This window comes from Macaca fascicularis, chromosome 1 (genome assembly GCF_037993035.2).
Source record: "Macaca fascicularis isolate 582-1 chromosome 1, T2T-MFA8v1.1".
Lineage (NCBI taxonomy): Eukaryota > Metazoa > Chordata > Mammalia > Primates > Cercopithecidae > Macaca > Macaca fascicularis.
In genome coordinates, this window is record NC_088375.1 from 117160471 (window position 1) to 117179399 (window position 18929).

At 42.6% G+C, this 18929-nt stretch overlaps 1 protein-coding gene across 6 annotated transcripts in view; it reads left to right on the plus strand.

The window, feature by feature from the left end:
* The first annotated feature begins 3967 nt into the window (after positions 1 to 3967).
* Positions 3968 to 18929, plus strand: part of VTCN1 (V-set domain containing T cell activation inhibitor 1) — a 95038-nt gene continuing 80076 nt past the window's right edge. For 2 of the 6 annotated variants that reach the window (XM_015430459.3, XM_015430454.3), the window contains exons 1-2: positions 4099 to 4136; positions 15977 to 16078. Coding sequence is in view for 2 of the 6 variants with exons in the window: in XM_015430437.3 (XP_015285923.1) it covers positions 4049 to 4136; positions 15977 to 16078 (190 nt within the window). In the remaining 4 variants the exon portion in view is untranslated. Of the gene's footprint in view, positions 4137 to 15976; positions 16079 to 18929 lie in introns of all 6 variants that reach the window. The other 4 variants (XM_015430465.3, XM_073998164.1, XM_015430437.3 and 1 more) reach the window with 3 other exon arrangements.

Genomic DNA, 18929 nt, shown 5'->3' on the forward strand with positions numbered 1-18929 from the left:
CTCCAGCAGGCCCACCACTCTCGCAAGCATCAAACCTCAGCCATGCCAAGCATATTTACCCTTGAGTGCTCTTATCCTATTTGTCCACCTGACAAACTTCCAACATATTTAAAGGCCCAGCTCAAATGTTGTCTTTTTATATCTTTATTTGGCTCTCTCCAGCTGAATTAATTGTTCCTTCATCTGTGTTCCCATAGCTCTTATCATCTCTGTTGTGATGATTAATGAGTCTGTTTTTCCCACAAGATGATAAACTTCTAAAGAGCAGAAAGTGTGTCTTATTTATTTTTATATCCCTAGAAACAAGAATACTTCACAAAATGTAGCAGGTGCTTAATTAATGTCTGTGTAATTGATTTAAATCGAGGGAATTGAAATAGATCAATGGTTTTCAAGCCTTTTTGAACACCCCACAGTACAACTCCTTAAAAACAAAATGTTACAAGGAATCTCAGCACGTAATTTAGATGAAGGTGGAACTGATCTTGTTGAAGAGTAAATCAATGCATTTGATACAGATGCTATTCTGGTTTTTCATAGTTTTCTTTCTGTCTGCATCCATGTATATAAGAGGTTTGCTTTTCTGCCACTTTCCTCAATTTCCTCATCTTCTCCATCACCTGATGAAGACTCCACTCACCCTTTTTAGACAGAAGTATCTGTAACCCTTCTGTATCATGAAATGTCCCCCAAAACAACTCTTTGTGCTACGAGGCGCCCCTGCTCACAGCTTTCATGTATCGTAAAAAATTCCCAGTCATGAAAAAACCAAATGAACAAGTTTTTGGACAAAAATATCTCTAACCACAGAGAAAGACAGTTCTCATAAAGAGGCTTCTGTTTGCTCAAGTTACTAAGCTAGTTTCCAAACAAGTTAAATGCAAGATTAAATGTGTCTCTAAAGTACCAAGGAGTCTGGGAGTTAAGCCACTAGTTAAGTCATTCATTCCTCCTGAGTTTAAATCGTAATAATAGGAGTGCTTCTCCTATTTATTCTTCCTGCATGCAGAGTTTTAGTTTAAAATTTTGAGTCTGTTGTCTTTTATTTCCAGAATACTGCTTTATAAAATTGATTCTGACATTGTTTTTTGTCCTGTATTATCCAAAGAGATACCATGTATTAATTCTTCCCGCAATTTTATAAATAAAACTGGTTCAATATAGAACCCAATGGGCTATATTTGTAACCCACGGGAAGCATTCAGAATATTTGTGACATATCAAATTTATAACAAAGATAAAACTAAAGCAATTTCATTGTGTTTGTAGGCAAAACGAGGACATTTAGCCAGATGATCGCCAAGGGCTCTTCCAACCTTGAGAGTTAATGACTGTAGGGCAAATGAGAACAACAGCATAGGTTTCAGATGAATTATGTGAGAAGTATATTGTCTTTGCACAGATGAATAGAATATAATGGCAACAAATCCCAGGACGAACATTTCCAAAATTATCTTAAATGCTTTATTATTGTACAGTTTCATTTTTTGGTTTTCTTACTTTGTAAGAAATGCCACTCTTGTGGGGTTTCAAATGTAATTCAGCAAATGATATGTCTAATTCTAATTTCTTCCATATTCCCGGGACAGAAGCCACAGGACCAAGAGCTATTTTGCAAGGTCAATGGGACTAAGTGAGGAAAGGGGAGAACATTATCCAGTTGTTTATCTGTCCAGAAAGAGAGTGTTTCAAAAGTTCATCTCTTGGTAGGAATTCAAAATGCGTTTGCCCAAACCATCAAGACTATATGGTTAGGTTACCAGGCTAGATTCTAAGAGCCTGTTTAACCCTAAATATAAAAAGGTTATTAAGCTGGACATGGTGGTTCATGCCTGTAGTCCCAGCTACTTGGGGAGGCTGAGGCAGGAGGGCTGCAGTGCTGTGTGCTGATCAGGTGTCTGCATTAAGTTCATCATCAATATAGTGACTTCCCGGGAATGAGAGACCACAAGGTTGCCTAAGGAGGGGTGAACCAGCCCCGTTTAAAAACGGAGTAATTCAAAACTCCTGTGCTGATCAGTAGTGGAATCACACCTGTGAATAACCATGGCACTCTTGCCTGGGCAACATAGCATGACCCCATCTCAATAAATAAATAAATAAATAGGATTCTTCAAAATTTTATTTTGATTTATTTAGCCTCATGTATAGCATCTTTTTCTTGGGAAAAAAAGTCCACACTCCCAGCTGTAATGCCATAGACATATCTCCCCCAGCCCAGTAGTAGAAACAGACTTGCAGTGGTGAAGACAGTTTATGGGCAGGGATCTGTGTAGGTGATCAAATCCACTGAGTAGATACACCCAAGCTTTGCATCTGCCTAAGAGAAGGCAAAATTGTTGCAAACTGGAGAACAAGGAAAAGTTACCTTGAGGAGTGGAGTTCTGAGTGTCAACTCTCCCCCTTGCTATATTTAAATTATATTACACATTGAATATTCACAAAGGGGTGCTTGTCTTTGCATTCATTTTGAATCCTGTTTTGTGACCATAATTAAGGACTCAAAGGTTTTTTTTTTTGTCCTTTGTCATACTTAGTAAATGGTTTTATGTTCCTTGATTATGATAAATTTGTTTTGGAAATTCATTGCAATATCTAAATTGATGATTATCACAAATGAGTGTCAGTGCTTGGCTGTCAGTGTTTTTCTTTTAGCAGAAATGAATGAACAAAATTTTTGAATTACTATCTTGTGGGTTTCATTTTTAACTACTGGAAGAGAAAAAACACAGAATGATGAAGTATATTTTGAACCAAACATGAGCTCAATCATTCATTCAACAAACATTTATTGAGTACCAATCATTGGGCTAAGTGCTTTGGAGTATAAAAAGACGAATAAGTCACATTTCCTGAACTCACGGAACATGATTTGAGGAAATAAGACAGATAAATAAATAGCTCTACTAAAGGTAAAGTGAATAAATACCTTAAGAGATGACAGAGCTCTTCGGGCATCAAAGTGGGAGTGGAGACCACATTCAGCTGAGAATTTTCCAGAGAAATTGGCACATAAACTGATTCTTGTTAGAGAGGGAAGATTTAAAAAGTATTCAAACGGGACCCCGAGAGGAGAGAATGGAAAACCACTGATGGTTTTAGAAAGGAAAATGACATGGGTTAGCTGTGTGCTTTAGAAAGATCACAGGTACTAGCTCGGTGGCTACTGTAGCGATTCAGATAAAGCTGTGAGCCAGGTAAGAGACCACAAATGTGAACGGAACACACATATTTGAGAGAGGCTTCAGAAGCAGAATCAACAAACCTTGGGGATCCTTTGGAAACAAAAGGTGGAAACACAGATCTGGCAATCAGTAAAAGTAATTACTAAAATCTAAAAATAGTGGTTCTTAAGCTTATCAAGCATAAGAATTACCTGGAGAGCTTATTTAATGGCAGGTTTCAGGCTCCACTCTGCGGAGAGAAAGATTCAGTTAGATTCAGTGTTGAGACCAGGAATCTATTTTTAAGCAGCATCCTAGAAGATGTGGATGCAGGTGCTGGGCTGATCACACTTTGAAAATCACTGCGATGGAAGTAGAGATTCCCCAGAGTGCCTAGGAAGAACAAAAGGCTCCTGAGAACAGCTTTTGTGAACCACCTACACTCAGGAGGTGGGAGGAGGAGGAGAATCTGCACACTGGAGCTCCTACTGTGTGCCCCATGCTTTTCCTGGGATGTCCTACTGTGTGCCCCATGCTTTTCCTGGGATGTCCTACTGTGTGCCCTGTGCTTTTCTATATCCTGGGATAGCAAGGCCTTGACTTCTTGGAGCCTCCATTCTAATGTAAAATAATACACACAATAGACAAACACATACATATGTAATATGGTTTTAAATAGTGCCATGGAGAAAATAAAGCAGAATAAGGGCTTGAGATTGATGGGACGTGGGGAAGTGGGGGAGGGAGGAAGAGGAGTGGGGGTGGAGGAGCGCTTTTTGATTGAATAAGGAGAAGCCTCTCAGACAGTGACATCTGAGTAGAAACCTGAGAAGAGGCGGCCATAAGAAGGTCTGGAGGAAGAGCATTCCAGGCAGAGGAATGAGATGTGTAACGATTCTGAGTTGAGAAACAGCTGGTTGTGTCTGGGGAATGGCTGCAGAGCCAGGCAGGGTCCAGCAGGGCTGCAGCAGAGTGAGTACTGGGGAGGGGAGGAAGAGAGGAAGGCAGAGGAGCCAGCAGGAGCTGGGCAGGGAAAGAAGACTTTTGGCTGTGGCCTTGTAGGCGCTGGTAAAAGGTCTTGGAGTTTATTCTTAGATGTGTTGGGGACCTCACTGGGAGCTCTGAGGAGAGTGACATGATCTGACTTGCTTTTTAAAGGCCCAGTTTGTCTACTGTGGACTGTAGAAAGTAAGTGTGGAGTGGAAGACCCACCAGCAGGCCACTGAGCTGGTGCCCAGAGATCACAGTGGTTGGGTCATGGATGGGAGCAATGGAGATGGTCAGAGGAGGGCAAACCTGACATGCGTTTTGAAGGCAGAAACAACACAACTGCTGAAGGGTTAGCTGTGGTATGTGAGAGAAATTTCCGGTTTTCTAGGGTTTTGGTAGAAGGAACAATTGAACATTTAAGAGATAAAGATGATGTAATGGGATAGAAGGCAAAGGAAAAGAGGACATCAGAGCCTTCTATGTCTTGGTACTGCTAATGCCTTGCACCATGATGCGCATGGCAAGCTCTTAACGAGTATGTTTTGAATGAATGTTTGGATGACTCAATGCTGCATTTAAGCTAAGCAGGCAAGGACTGAAAAAGTCATTAGATGGTATAATTAAGATGCTGTTGGGGGTCAGGGTGGACAGTGATGTTACTAACCAGATGAGGGACATGGAGGAAGCGGCAGTTTGGGGGCAAGAAGGTAACACTTTACAGATGTGATGAGGAAGATCAACAGAGGAGAATGGGCCTTGGCAGGGCTGAACTGACACCGATGAGGGAGAGAAGGAGTTTGAACCTAGAGGGGTAACCTAGACCAACTGAATAATGTCTGATACCTAGAAGCAGCACCATAATTAAGTGCTAAATGATTCTTCACCCTCTCCTGTGGGGACATGTGTGTGTGTATAGATGAGTGTGCTTACACATTTGTGGAGATTTGGATCCATGAGAGTGGTGTTGGTTAAGAGGAAAAGGTGTTTATATCACAGAAAAAATATCTTTGTGCCAGCAAATTGTAGAACTTTCTTCCATGCTTCTCTTTCTCTCTTTCCTTCTCCCTTTCATCCCTCTCCCTTCATTCTTCATTTTTTTCCCACCTAGTTTTCTTTGTTAATAATTTTTATATTGATTACATGTTAAAATGATACTATTTTGAACATACTGGGTTAGGTAATATATAAGTCAAATTCATTTCACATTTCTTGTAACTTATTTAATGTGGCTACTAGGAAATGTAAAGCCACAGATGTGGCTTGTGTTGTTTTCCATGGGCCAGGGCTGCTGTGGAGCCTCACGCTCAGTAGCAATGTTCTTGCCTGCTTTAAAGACCTTCAATTAATGAGCTATGATACTCCCTTGGAAAAAGGATCCAATTTAACTATTTTGGTAATCAAGAAGGAAATGAAGGATTTCTGACCAATGTCATACTTTAACAAGGCCCTAGGGCAAATGGGAGTAGACGTTGTGTTTCCAAGCTGAACTAGTGACTTAAAGTGTGTTTCAAAAGAGCCTGTGGCTACTTTCCAAGCAATAAGCAGTGGACTGCCTTTTGTGTAAGTGTTTCTAAGCATAGGTAAACTTTGGGTTTCCTTTCATCTGTGACCCTTTGAACTATTTTGATCAGAAAATATGGTTGCAAAAGGCTTACCCCATTCCAGTAAACAGCATCCATTATCACTTAACGGATAGAATCTTGGAGAAGTAGTTCACTTGCATAACATTTTATCTTTTCCAGACAGGCCCATTAAATTAGTTTTAAGTACCTCATAAAATAAGGCCATATTCCAAGTGTGTGTTCCTATAAGATTATCTTTAAATAAAATATCGTAAAGACCTTTTCTCTTGACACAACAAACTACCATTTTAATACAACTTCCTGAATTTGAGAAAATTGCCGTATCTAAGTAATCACTTTTAATTGGTTAAACAATCTGCCTATTCTATGCAAACTTACAACAGCAAAACTAATGCCACATTGGACTAGTTAGTACCCCACCTTTTTGTTGTTGTTGTTGTTGTTTGAGATGGAGTCTCACTCTGTCGCCCAGGCTGGAGCGCAGTGGTAGGATCTCAGCTCACTGCAAGCTGCGCCTCCTGGCTTCATGCCATTCTCCCGCCTTAACCTTCTGAGTTGCTGGGACTACAGGCGCCAGCCACCACGCCTGGCTAATTTTTTTTTTGTATTTTTAGTAAAGACGGGGTTTCACTGTGTTAGCCAGGATGGTCTCATCTCCTGACCTTGTGATCCACCTGCCTCAGCCTCCCAAAGTGCTGGGACTGCAGGCGTGAGCTACTGCACCCGGCCTACCCCACCTGTTTTTAAAGATATGTGTACAAGTTTTTGTTTGCACCCGCTTCAATTTTGGATGGTATATACAAAGGAGTAGAATTGCTAGATCATATGCTAATTTTATGTTTAACTTAATGAGGAACCACCAATCAACTGAGCACCTTTTACAACGTCCTCTCTGAAGACTTTTTTGAACTGTCCTTTCCCTTCCTACCCAAGTTATCCCTCCTTCTATTCCCACTGTTTCCAATTTACATATCTCACCTAGCACCTGAACTTGAGTTTAATAACCTTATATTACCTGCCTTCTATCAGTAGTTTGTAAACCTCTTAAGAGCTTACTCCTTTGTATTGTTTACTTCAACTCCATTTATCTTTGATATAGTAAGCCCTCAATAAATCTTTACTGGGCAAAATAATAGAAAGGCTGTTCTGGGTGCAGAAAAGACTCAGCTTCAAACAGGGTGACTTTTCATTTGGAGAACCAAGAACTTGAGATGTTATGAAGTGTTAATTGCTGTTTTTATCTGTAATTGCTGAGACTATGCTGGCTCACCAAGGTTGCTATTATATTTATTTAGGCAAGAAAGAGAGGGTGTATGTGTCTATATGTATGGGGAAAGGGAGGCTGTATTTGGTATGCTACAGCTTTTTGACAGTAAGCTACATTTACAAAATCTGTCTACCAGCCAAGTGACCTCAACCAAAGTGGGAGGAACTTCTCAGAACTTCAACTTTGCACAAGCCGGAGTTGCTGGGCTCCTGGCTGATATGTAGATATCTGAAAATGCTGCATTTTACCAGCCATGGTTCTGCCTAGAGAGGCTAAAATTTTTGGCAATCTTGCAAAAATCACAAGGGTTTTAATTAAATTGCTTTCAACAGAGCTTTACTTAATGGGTCATAGGACAAAATGTTGAATTAACACAAAGAATTTCCTAATAGAGTGAAAACAAATGGGAGGTGGCTTCTCTTGTGAGCTTCCTGTAATTGGAACCACCAGTCAGAGGTGTCCGCATGAGGGCTCCCTGAAGGAATCCTTTTTTCTCTTTTTTTTTTTTTTTTGCCTCTGAGTCAGCACACAAAATTAAATGCTGAAGAAAGGTTGACTTTCCAAGTGCATCATTGCTGAGGATCAGACAGAGAAACTAAGGCATCGCTTTTCTGTAGAGGTGTGAAAGGGACACAAAAGATCTTAATAAATGTAGGTAGCATGTAAGAGAACTAAAGGAATAATATAAACAATTGGAATTAGGGGCATTAGTTGGGATGGAAGTCAAGGGGCGAGTGCTCACTGCAGCCTTGGGTGGGAAGAGAGATGTTACTTGAGCACGCCCTTGAATTGTGGAGAAGTTCATTAAGACAGGCAGAGAGGGTGCTGTGTGCCAAAGGAAGAGCATGATGATTGTGAAAAGCTTGTGAAGGTCAAGGGCCGTGGAGTAATCTAGTTTGAATGGAGTAGGACATTCAAATGTGCCAATGCAAGAATGGCATGGGTACATTGGGAACCAGATTGAAAAGAGCACTGAAAATAAAAATAAGTTTAGATAAGGCCAAGTGCAGTAGCTCACACCTGTAATCCCAATACTTTGGGAGGCTGAGGCGGGTGGGTCATCTAAGGTCAGGAGTTCAAGACCAGCCTGGCCAACATGGAGAAACCCCATCTCTATTAAAAATACAGAAATTATCCGGGCATGGTGGCAGGCACCTGTAATCCCAGCTACTCAGGAGGCAGAGGCAGGAGAATCGCTTGAACCCGGGAGGTAGAGATTGCAGTGAGCCGAGATCATGCCACTGCACTCCAACCTGGACGACAGAGCGAGACTCCATCTCAATAAACAAACAAACAAACAAACAAACAAATAAATAAATAAATAAAAGTTTAGACAGATTTTCTTCTGTAGGGAGTGAGAAGCTGTTTAGGTTTCCAAGCGGGAGAATGACACGTTGACAGTTATAATTACAGCAAAGTAATCTAACCAAGTTTTGTGGACTGGCCTAACTGGAGAAAATAACGGAAAAGAGACATAAATTAAGAGCTTATTGCAATAGTTCAGCTGAGAACAGAGTGTTTGAACTAGAGCGGTGGGAATAGGCATATAAAGAAGGGTATGGGGGGCGTGTAGACCCAATCAATAAAGTTTGAGTCCCTTTTTTTTCTTTTTGGAGATGGAGTCTCACTTTGTGGCCCAGGCTGGAGTGCAATGGTGCAATCTTGGCTCACCACAACCTCCACCTCCCGGGTTCAAGTGATTCTCCTGCCTCAGCCCCCCAAACAGCTGAGATTACAGGCATGTGCCACCAGGCCCGGGTAATTTTGTATTTTTAGTAGAGATGGGGTTTCTCCATGTTGGTCAGGCTTGTCTCAAACTCTCAAACTCTGGTGATCTGCTGCCTTGGCCTCCCAAAGTGCTGGGATTACAGGCGTGAGCCACTGTGCCCGGCCTAAGTTGGGGTCTCTTTAGTTTTAGGTAGATATTTTAAATTGATGGGTTTTATTTTTAATGTCTCTGCTCCTACTTCATTTTCTCCAGACAGTGCTCTGTTGGACATCAGAATCCCTTAGCTGACCAACACACAGTCATGGGACTGCTCTCATTCATAGCTTTGATTCTAACCTCAAGAGGGTCCCGAGTGCTGCCCGGCAGTCTGAGCACATTTCTCTAGTGGATTCACTGGAGTGTGAGCTCTGCGTGGACAGGGATCTCTGTGCTATCCCAGGTGCCTGCAAGAGTGCCTGGTATATGACGTGCAGTGAATGTGTATGGCTAGTCATTTCATACTCTTTCCTCTTTCCTCAGACCTCAAATTCATTTACCACAATTTGCACTCAGCTATCGGTCTTACTACTTGTTCCACTGTGAAAATAGAATTAATCTGAAGAGAACATCCACACACTCCCACAACAAAGTCAACCAGCCCACGTGCAACCTTATCCACAGGGCTCCTTCCCACTCATCATAATTCAGCTTGTCCCAGCTGCTGTCTAAGGCTAACCCTCCCAACTGTGCAATGGATGTTACCCTTCCTACTGATTGACTCTTCTCTCTCCTGCATGATCAGTTTTGCCTCTCAATGGGATAATTCCCATCAGTATACAGAGAAGTTCTGGAGGAATCCCTGAGGTAGAAAAGCAAAGAGGTCCTCTGGTGTGTGTCTGATGCAGGATGCTAGAAACTTGCACAGACCTGTCCACAGGGCACCCACAACACCTGCTAAAGGAGTTTACACAGTTTTCAGTACGTAATTTTACACCTGAAAATAAGTAGGTGCTTAATACATTGTCACTGAAGAGTGAATATCTCCCATCTTCAATTGTCCCTCCTTTAACTCCACATCCCTTCCAGCTACCATCCCATTTATCTGCACCCTTTTATGGCAAAATCCACAAGATCATTGTTTATATACTCACTGTCTTCTCCTCCTGTCCTCTTAGTCTCTCTTGCTCTCACTTGATTGGACTTTTGTCTTTACTCCTCTACTGAAACTCCTCTTTTGAGATCACCAGTGACTTCCATTTTACCAAATCCAGTTCTTAGACCTCTTCTGACTTGACCTTTCGAGCACCATTTGATGAGTGAGTCGCCTCTTCTTCCCTTTTCCTCATTGGCCCCTTCTTCTCAGTTGAATTTACTGCTTCCTACTCAGGTCTCCAATCTTTTCATGTTGGGATCTCCCAGCTTCTGCCCCCAGACAACTCGTTTCTATCACCCTCTCCATCTTAGTGTCCTGTCTAAGTGCTGGTGACTCTCAAGTGTACGTCCAGGCCCTGAATGCAAGACTCATGTATTCAACATCTCCTCTTGGATTTTGAATAGACGTTTCTCTCTTTTAAATTTCAGGCACATAGAATCATAATCTGTGGTTGATGACACACTTGTTTTTGTCAGTGCTTGGCCCTCTTTCTAAATTTTGTTTATTTATTGTTTTAAATAATCCAATAAATACCTGTGAACCCACATCCCAATACAGAAAATAGAACATTGACACAAGGCCCACAAGGCCCTACATGATCTAACTCTCTGAGTCCTCATCTGCTACCATTCTCCTTGCTGTTGTTCCTTTGGCATAGTCTTTGAAGTTGCTATTTCAACTGTCTAGAACACTCTTTTTTTTTTTTTTCTTTTTCTTTTTTGAGGCAGAGTCTCACTTTGTCACCCAGGCTGGAGTGCAGTGGCCTGATCTCGGCTCACTGCAAGCTCCGCCTCCCGAGTTCATGCCATTCTCCTGCCTCAGCCTCCCGAGTAGCTGGGACTACAGGCGCCCACCACCACACCCGGCTAATTTTTTGTATTTTTAGTAGAGATGAGGTTTCACCGTGTTAGCCAGGATAGTCTCGATCTCCTGACCTCGTGATCCACCCACCTCGGCCTCCCAAAGTGCTGGGATTACAGGCTTCAGCCACTGCGCCTGGCTAGGATACTCTTTGCCAAGATATCTTCATGTCTTTCTCCCTCATTTTATTTGCGTTGTTATTTATCAGTGAAGCCTCCTTAGCATCCTCATTAAAAATAACATTCTTGCTTGGCTCCTGGTATAGTTTGGCTGTGTCCACACCCAAATGTCATCTTGAATTGCAGTTCCCATAATTCCCAAACTGCCCGTGTGTCGTGGGAGGGACCTGGTGGGAGGTAATTGAATGATGGGGGTGGTTACCCTCATGCTATTCTCATGTTAGTGAGTGAATTCTTATGAGATCTGATGTTTTGTTTGAGATGGAGTTTCACTCTTGTTGCCCAGGCTGGAGTGCAATGGCATGATCTTGGCTCACTTCAACCTCTGCCTCCCAGGTTCAAGTGATTCTCCTGCCTCAGCCTCCTGAGTAGCTGGGATTACAGGCGTCTGCCACCATGCCCAGCTAATATTTTGTATTTTTAGTAGAGATGGGGTTTCACCATGTTGGCCAGGCTGCTCTCGAACTCCTGCCCTCACGCGATCCACCCACCTCAGCTTCCCGAAGTGCTGGGATTATAGGCATGAGCCACTGCGCCCGGCTGAGATCTGACAGTTTTGTAAGGGGCTTTTCCCCCTTTTGCTCGGCACTTCTCCTTGCCACCACCATGTGAAGAAGGACATGTTTGTATTCCATTCTGCCATGATTGTAAGTTTCCTGAGGCCTCCCAAGCCATGCTGAACTGAGTTAATTAAGTCTCTTTCATTTATAAATTACCCACTCTCAGATATATCCTTATTAGCAGCATCAGAACTTACTAATACAGCTCCTAAGTCACTTTCCAATTTGCTTATTCTGATCATCACCTCCTTTAACTTATTATGTGTGTGTTTGTTTATTGTCTGTCTTCTCCCAGTAGATTGTATGCTCTGTGAGGGCAGAGACTTGTTCTTGTTCACTACGCCACAAGCTAGACTAGTACCTGGTACTTGGTAGCCACTTGTTGCAGGTTGGTTCTCTGGGAAGCAGACTCTGCAATAGTTTGATGTGCATGACTTCTGTTAGAGAGTGCTCTTAGGATCAACAGCTATAAAAGGAGAAGAAGGAAACAGGATGGGGCAGAGGAAGAAGTTGAGCTGTGATGCAGTCTGACGACAGCTCCAGCCAATCTCATAGGAGGCTCTGAAGTTGTTCCAAATTGGTGTATGGGGCCTGAACCTTTATAAACCCACATAGACCAGTTATTCATGCAGGTTGTCCTAGGAAGGGGGCATGACGTTGGAGGAGGGGCTCTTTTTAGCTAGACAATTGTATTGTGTGATAAGGGCTGAGGGCTTGCTGTCAGCAGCACCCCCAGGAGCTGTGTAGCACATCATAGTGCCCATAAGAGCCCCATAAGGTGGTTGGTTGAACAAATGGACTCAGTGAGATCTAAAAACAGAGCAGATGCAGTGAGGGTTCATGACATGCAAGACAGAAAGACAAGGAGAACCAGGTCAGTGAATTCTCCTGCCCAAAGTCCTCCATTTTCTTGTTTATCCATTTTCCTATTATAGGCAAAGCCGTGTCTGGGTACTATAAGGGATCTAACATCACAGACAATGTCCCTGACCTCAAGGAAGAGAATGAAACATAGGCACAAATATCCATGGTACAAAGCAGTGTGATATAATTTACATGTATAGCACAAATGGGTGCTTATAGAGGGGAAAGAGGAGGGAGACTGCTTTCAGCAAGGGGAAGGAGGAAGAAGGCCCAGGGAAGGCAACATGGAGGAGGCTTTTGAAGCCTTGAAAGAGAGCTAAGATTTTGTTGCACAAAGGAGGACAGAAGGCAGCAAGCAGGCAAAGAGGTAGTAGATCAAGGGCTCAGTTGTAGAAAATCCCAAGCCTTGGGGTCAACAGTCCTCTCTCCTCCTATGCTCTGATGCTTAAAGGTTGGAGGCTTGACCACATATGAATCCCTCAAATGCATACAACCTGTGTGTTCAGGTCAAATCCTGAGAGAGGAAAGTGCTGCCTCTTTGCCTGCCAACACAATCAGCCTCAGGGGGTAAATTTGTACTTCTATGTGACTTGTTCTATTTTTAAAACTGTAATGAGCCAGTAAATCCAATCACCCAAACTATGAAACAGACCATTGTATTTGGGAAATGGAATGCAATCTGCATGGAAAAGACCACACCTTTCTGAAGAGAAACCAATGGGGTGTTAGCTGGGTCCCTAGTTTTAAAAGTTTAGACTCAAGTACGTGGTATAAAGCTCATCACTAGGGTAATCTTACAGGTGAAGAAACTGAGGCACAGAAAGGTGAAGGGACTTCCTCAAAGTCACGCAGCAGATCAGTGTTTGAGGTAAAATCCAACCGTAAACACAGTCCCTGCGTTCCTTGAACAGCCCTCTAAGGTTTTTGATCAGGACTCCTTGTATGACATCTGCTTTCCTCCTTCTTTAATTAACAACAACAAGAGCCACTGGCCAGCCAATCCAGTTGCAGGTCAAGTGGCCCTTCTCATCTAATCGTAAACACTGCAAAGGGGCCTGACAGCAATAGAGTCAGCTTGGAGTGTGTTTTCTTGTAGCTCATGGATGGCAAACCCAGAAGTAAACTATGGGCTTTATTGTTGGAGAAAGAGAATGATATACAAGGCCCTGGCAGGTCATCGGCCTTGGCTCTGATGGAAAGAAGGAAATAATCCGGGGCTGCAATTTCAGGGAGTGACAAATAGTCACTTGAAACCATGGTTTCAGCTTGAGGTTCCAACTTGGCTTTGTGTTTTCCTGCCAGTTAACTAATTTCTGTTTGCCTAACATAATCAAACTGAGTAACAACTTCCTGATGTGCTTCTAAAACAGTCTCTTCCCCCACTCCCCATACTAGAAAGGCACCCAGCACTTTTTTTAAGGAACTAGACTCCTTTGACTATGGCATAGTGATCTCAGACTTCAGCTTGGAATGTGTTGAATATCTTGTGATCAGACCAGGGACCAAGGTGAACACCGGGTGCCAATAGCAGTTACTGCAGGGTTTGACCTTCCTGGAATCAGAACTCAGATGGGAAATGACGCTGTTAGAAATTAGGCCTGCCGGGCGCGGTGGCTCAAGCCTGTAATCCCAGCACTTTGGGAGGCCGAGACGGGCGGATCACAAGATCAGGAGATCGAGACCATCCTGGCTAACACGGTGAAACCCCGTCTCTACTAAAAATACAAAAAAATTAGCGGGGCGAGGTGGCGGGTGCCTGTAGTCCCAGCTACTCGGGAGGCTGAGGCAGGAGAATGGCATAAACCTGGGAGACGGAGCTTGCAGTGAGCTGAGATCCGGCCACTGTACTCCAACCTGGGTGACAGAGCGAGACTCCGTCTCAAAAAAAAAAAAAAAAGAAAGAAAGAAAGAAAGAAAGAAAGAAATTAGGCATGAAAGATACAAAGAGCCCACATACAAAATTATTCAAAGTGTGTTGTTAGACCTCAAGAAATACAGAAGCAGGCAAATGTTTATTATTTATTCCAAATGTGATGGCTTTTAACTAGTGAAGAAGCACACCCAGTTTTCTTAGTAGCAAGCCACATGACCACAGATACCTGGGTGTGGACCACATGAATCCCTTATTCATGATTATGGGAATTCAAATGGTCCATGCTTGCCCTACAAGTTCTGGGAAGGACCAAGTACATACAGATGCTTAGATGATACCAATTATTCTATTTGTCAGGATCCCCCACATGCCCAGTTTCAACATGAAACTTGGGTAGGATGAAACGTTATAGAATTACACTCAGGCTCAAATATCATCATTAATGTATAAAAGCCAGCTAGTGTTAGACCAGGCAGAACAGTGTGTTAGGCCATTCTTGCATTGCTAGAAAGAAATACCTGAGACTGGGTAATCAATAAGAAAAGAGGTTTAATTGGCTTACGGTTCTCCAGAGTGTACAGGAAGCATGGCTCTGACATCTGCTTGCCTTCTAGGGAGGCCTCAGGGAGCTTTTACTCACGGTGAATGACAAAGAGGGGGCAGACACATTCCATGGAAAAGCAAGAGCAAGCAAGAGAGAACGAGGGGAGGTGCCACAGACTTTTAAGTGACCAGATCTCCCTGGAACTCTCTATCACAAGGACAGCACCAAGCCATGAGGGATCCTCCCCCATGATCCAAACGCCTCCACCAGACCCCACCTCCAGCACTGGGGATTATAATTCAACATGAGATTTGGGTGGGGACAAATACCCAAACCATAGCAAGCAGTTACACAGCTGTTGTGCTTGTGTGATGAAGCTTATTAGATACTAGTGGCCCACCAGCTCAAGGGTTAGACAATTAGTAAACATGTTTTTGCGTTTCTAAAAGTCTTAGACCGGCCACTCTTTATGGATCACAGTTTGGAGACTACAGTTCAACATGTCACTTGTTAGTGCCTCAAGTTTCCATTCTCTCTGTCATTCACTTCTCTGTGCCAGACTTTTGTCCAATTGTCTTGTCCAAAGATGGATTAACCATGCCATTAACTTGACCCTTTCACATCTACTAGGTACCTGATTCTATCATTCTTCACATGGCTGCAAAACTGCTCAACTGAATCATTTCTTACTATTCAGATTCTACCATGATGGCCTGGTGGTGGTGATGGTATGTGTGTCTGTGTGTGACATATGTCATCTTGTTTCATTCTAAAAGCCGCCATGCTTATTCCCATTTTACAGATGACAAGATGAGAGGATGCAGTGATGACATGGTAACAGGGACCAGATCTTCTAGGCCAGGACAGTTTAGCTTGAGTGGGAAACCACTGGAAGGTTGTTAGGAAGTACATGATGTGATCTGCTTTATGAATTTGGTCACTGTGGCTGCCACTGTGTGAATAACGGACTTGGTGATAAGAGTATCGAGGAGCCTGCAAGGTACTTCAGGAGAGAGTTCATAGTTTCTGTTGCCCAGTGCTAATCCTTTATCTTCACTCCTCCAGTAGACTTTAAGCAAGTGAGGGAAGCTTTGGTGCTGCCTAGGATAGCAAGATGCTGGTTCTTCTCCCATATCCCCTCCACCCATTGCTGCTCAAGTGCCCCTTGGGTGGAGTGGTTGGAAGCAGACTCAACAGGACTGACTGCTGTCAAACCCTCTTCCCTTTCAGACCCAGTGACACTGATGGCTCCACCTCAGGAAAGCCATGAGCCAAGAATATCCCATGAGGCTGAGAGGCTTGATAGCCTGCTTTGGTTTTGTTTTGATTCTGGTAAGAAGGGAGTTATGGGGTGTGGGGGGATATGGGAAACGAGGTATGATGATGAAAGACAAACTGAAGTAAAAGCTGGCTGTGATGACCAGTGAAAGAGAGGAAAGGAGAAGAAAGGAAGTCACAGAAAGTGCCCACATGTACCAAAGATTCTTATGATGCCACCAATCCAGGGACTATGGAAGCAGTAAAAAGAGGGTTTGGGGCTTCATCCCACTTTTGTATTCCTCATAAATGTTTGGGGTGGCATGCCTAATGACCATTCCAACCCCTTTCCTCCCTTTATATCTCCCTTTATTTTTTTTTCTCTCTCTCCCTCCCTTCCTTCCAACCCGAGAGGCTTTTGATCTGCCATGTAGCTGATTTCACGATAGTCATTTTCTTTTTACGTGTATAAATCACTTTCCTACTAAATTGAAGTTTCCTAAGAACAGCAATTGAATCTTATAGTTGTACCTCCTGAGGTGCTTGATACATGCTATATAGATGATTGATGGATCCTGGCATGATTGATGCCAAGGTCTGTCATCTATGAGACAGGGATAAGCATTCTGATTTTGTGGCTTGTTGGAAAGATCAAATTAGACAGCATATATGAGCATCTCTGACACACAGTAAATCTTCTTCAATAAGTCTATAAATCTGAATTCTTTGGGGTCTTTCCACAGTCATTGGGCCACAACCATCATCGGTTATTTGGATTGGGTGTATGTGGCCTCAGTCATCTGTGTCTAAGACCGCCCATTGGGAGATGGATACAGCTCTCATTATGGGAGGCCACAGTAGAGTGGGGTAACATGATTTTCTGATAGGGCCACAAGTTCTGGAAGTGATTATATTGGGCCAGCATTTCTGAATTCATAATTGTCAGTTTCTTACCTGGATGTCTGCCTCCCCAAGCTAAGTTTTCCCTCTCTGATGTGTGTCCCATGGTCACTGAAGACAACTATGCTTTTAATAAGCAATCACTTGTGGAGCAGCTACCAAGGACAAGGTATTATGTTAAGGGTGGTGAGGGAGACCCACAGAACCACCATGTGTTGAGTATTGTTTTCTGTGTACCAAACTCTGGGTTAGGCCTTCTATATGCCTTATTTCATTTACAAAGATGAATAAAGTTTCTCACCATAAGGAGGTAAATATTATTTAAGGAAATAAGCATATACATACAAAAGGATAATGAAGAAGGAAGAAGTCACTGCTAAGGGTGTGGTCATGAAAGTCTGCAAATGAAAAGTTGAGTTTGATATGGGCTTGCAAGGATGGGCAACATTTGAGAAGGGAGAGAGAAGAAAAGAAGGCCACGCTGGACGCGGTGGCTCACGCCTGTAATCCCAGGACTTTGGGAGGCCGAGGCGGGCGGATCACCTGAGGTGAGGAGTTCAAGACCAGCCTGGCCAACATGGTGAAAGCCTGTCTCTACTAAAAATACAAAAATTAGCCGGGCGTGGTGGTGGGCACCTGTAATCCCAGCTACTTGGGAGGCTGAAGCAGGAGAATCACTTGAACCTGGGAGATGGAAGTTGCAGAAATTGAGATTGTGCCACTGCACTCCAGCCTGGGTGACACAGCAAGACTCCCTCTCAAAAAAATAAAAAAGAAAAGAAAAGAAAAGGAGGCCATCCACTGGAAGCATTGCATGAGTAAGTCTACAAAGGGGGATGAATTTAGGTTATTGCCAATCTTTTGCTATTATAAACAATACTGCATTGCATAACCTTGTGCATATGTCACTTTGTATATGAGTACACTGTAGGATAAGTTCCTAGAAATACAGTTACTAGATGAAACAATGTGTGCATTTGTAATTTTCATAGCTGTTGCCAAATTGTCCTCTATCAGGTTTTACTCCCACCCACAGTGTATGAGAGTGCCTGTTTCCTCATGTCTTTACCAGCTCAGCATGTTACCAAACCCTTGTATTTTTGCCAATCTGACAGGTAAAAATTCTATCCTGAGGGAGTTTTAATCTGAATTTGTCTTACTATGAATGAGTTTGAGCGTGTGTCCATATATTTAAACAACTATTTGTATTTTCTTCACTGTGAACTGTATGTTCATAATCTTTGCCCATTTTTCTTTCTTTTTTTTTTTTTAAGGTTTTACATTTAAGTTTTATTTATTTATTTATTTATTTATGTATTATACTTTAAGTTCTAGGGTACATGTGCACAACTTGCAGGTTTGTTACATATGTATACATGTGCCATGTTGGTGTGCTGCACCCATTAACTCGTCATTTACATTAAGTATATCTCCTAATGCTATCCCTCCCCGCTCCCCCCACCCCACGACTTTGCCCATTTTTCTACTGAGTTGTTGGGCTTTTAAATTTTATAAGAAGGAAATTTACATAGCAAAAAATGTGTATTAGAAACATAAGCCCTTTGTTTGTGGTATGAGTTGCAAATAACTTTTTCATTTTGATTTTGCTCCTTACATTAGTTACTTTTTTCTATGTATAAACCATCCCAAAATTGTTTGGCTCGAAGCAACAGTCACTTGTTTGCTCAAGATTCTACGGTTTGGATTCTGTTGAGACAGTTCATCTTTATTTGTATGTTGGTCACAGGTTCCAGGAAACAGCAAGAGAGCAAGCACCAACGCCCACGTGCTTTAAGACCCTGCTTGCATCACATTTGTTATTGTCCCTGTGGCTAAAGCAAGTAACATGGTAAAGCTAGAGTTAGGATGGGAAGGGAATACCTAAGAGTGTGAATAAAAGGAACGAATTTTGTGGCTATTTTTGCAAACAATCTACCACACTTATAAGATTTGTTTGCTTGGTTTTTATTTCTTTTCTTGGTGATAGTGGTGTTAGTTTATTTTTCTATCAAGTATGAAATTTTTA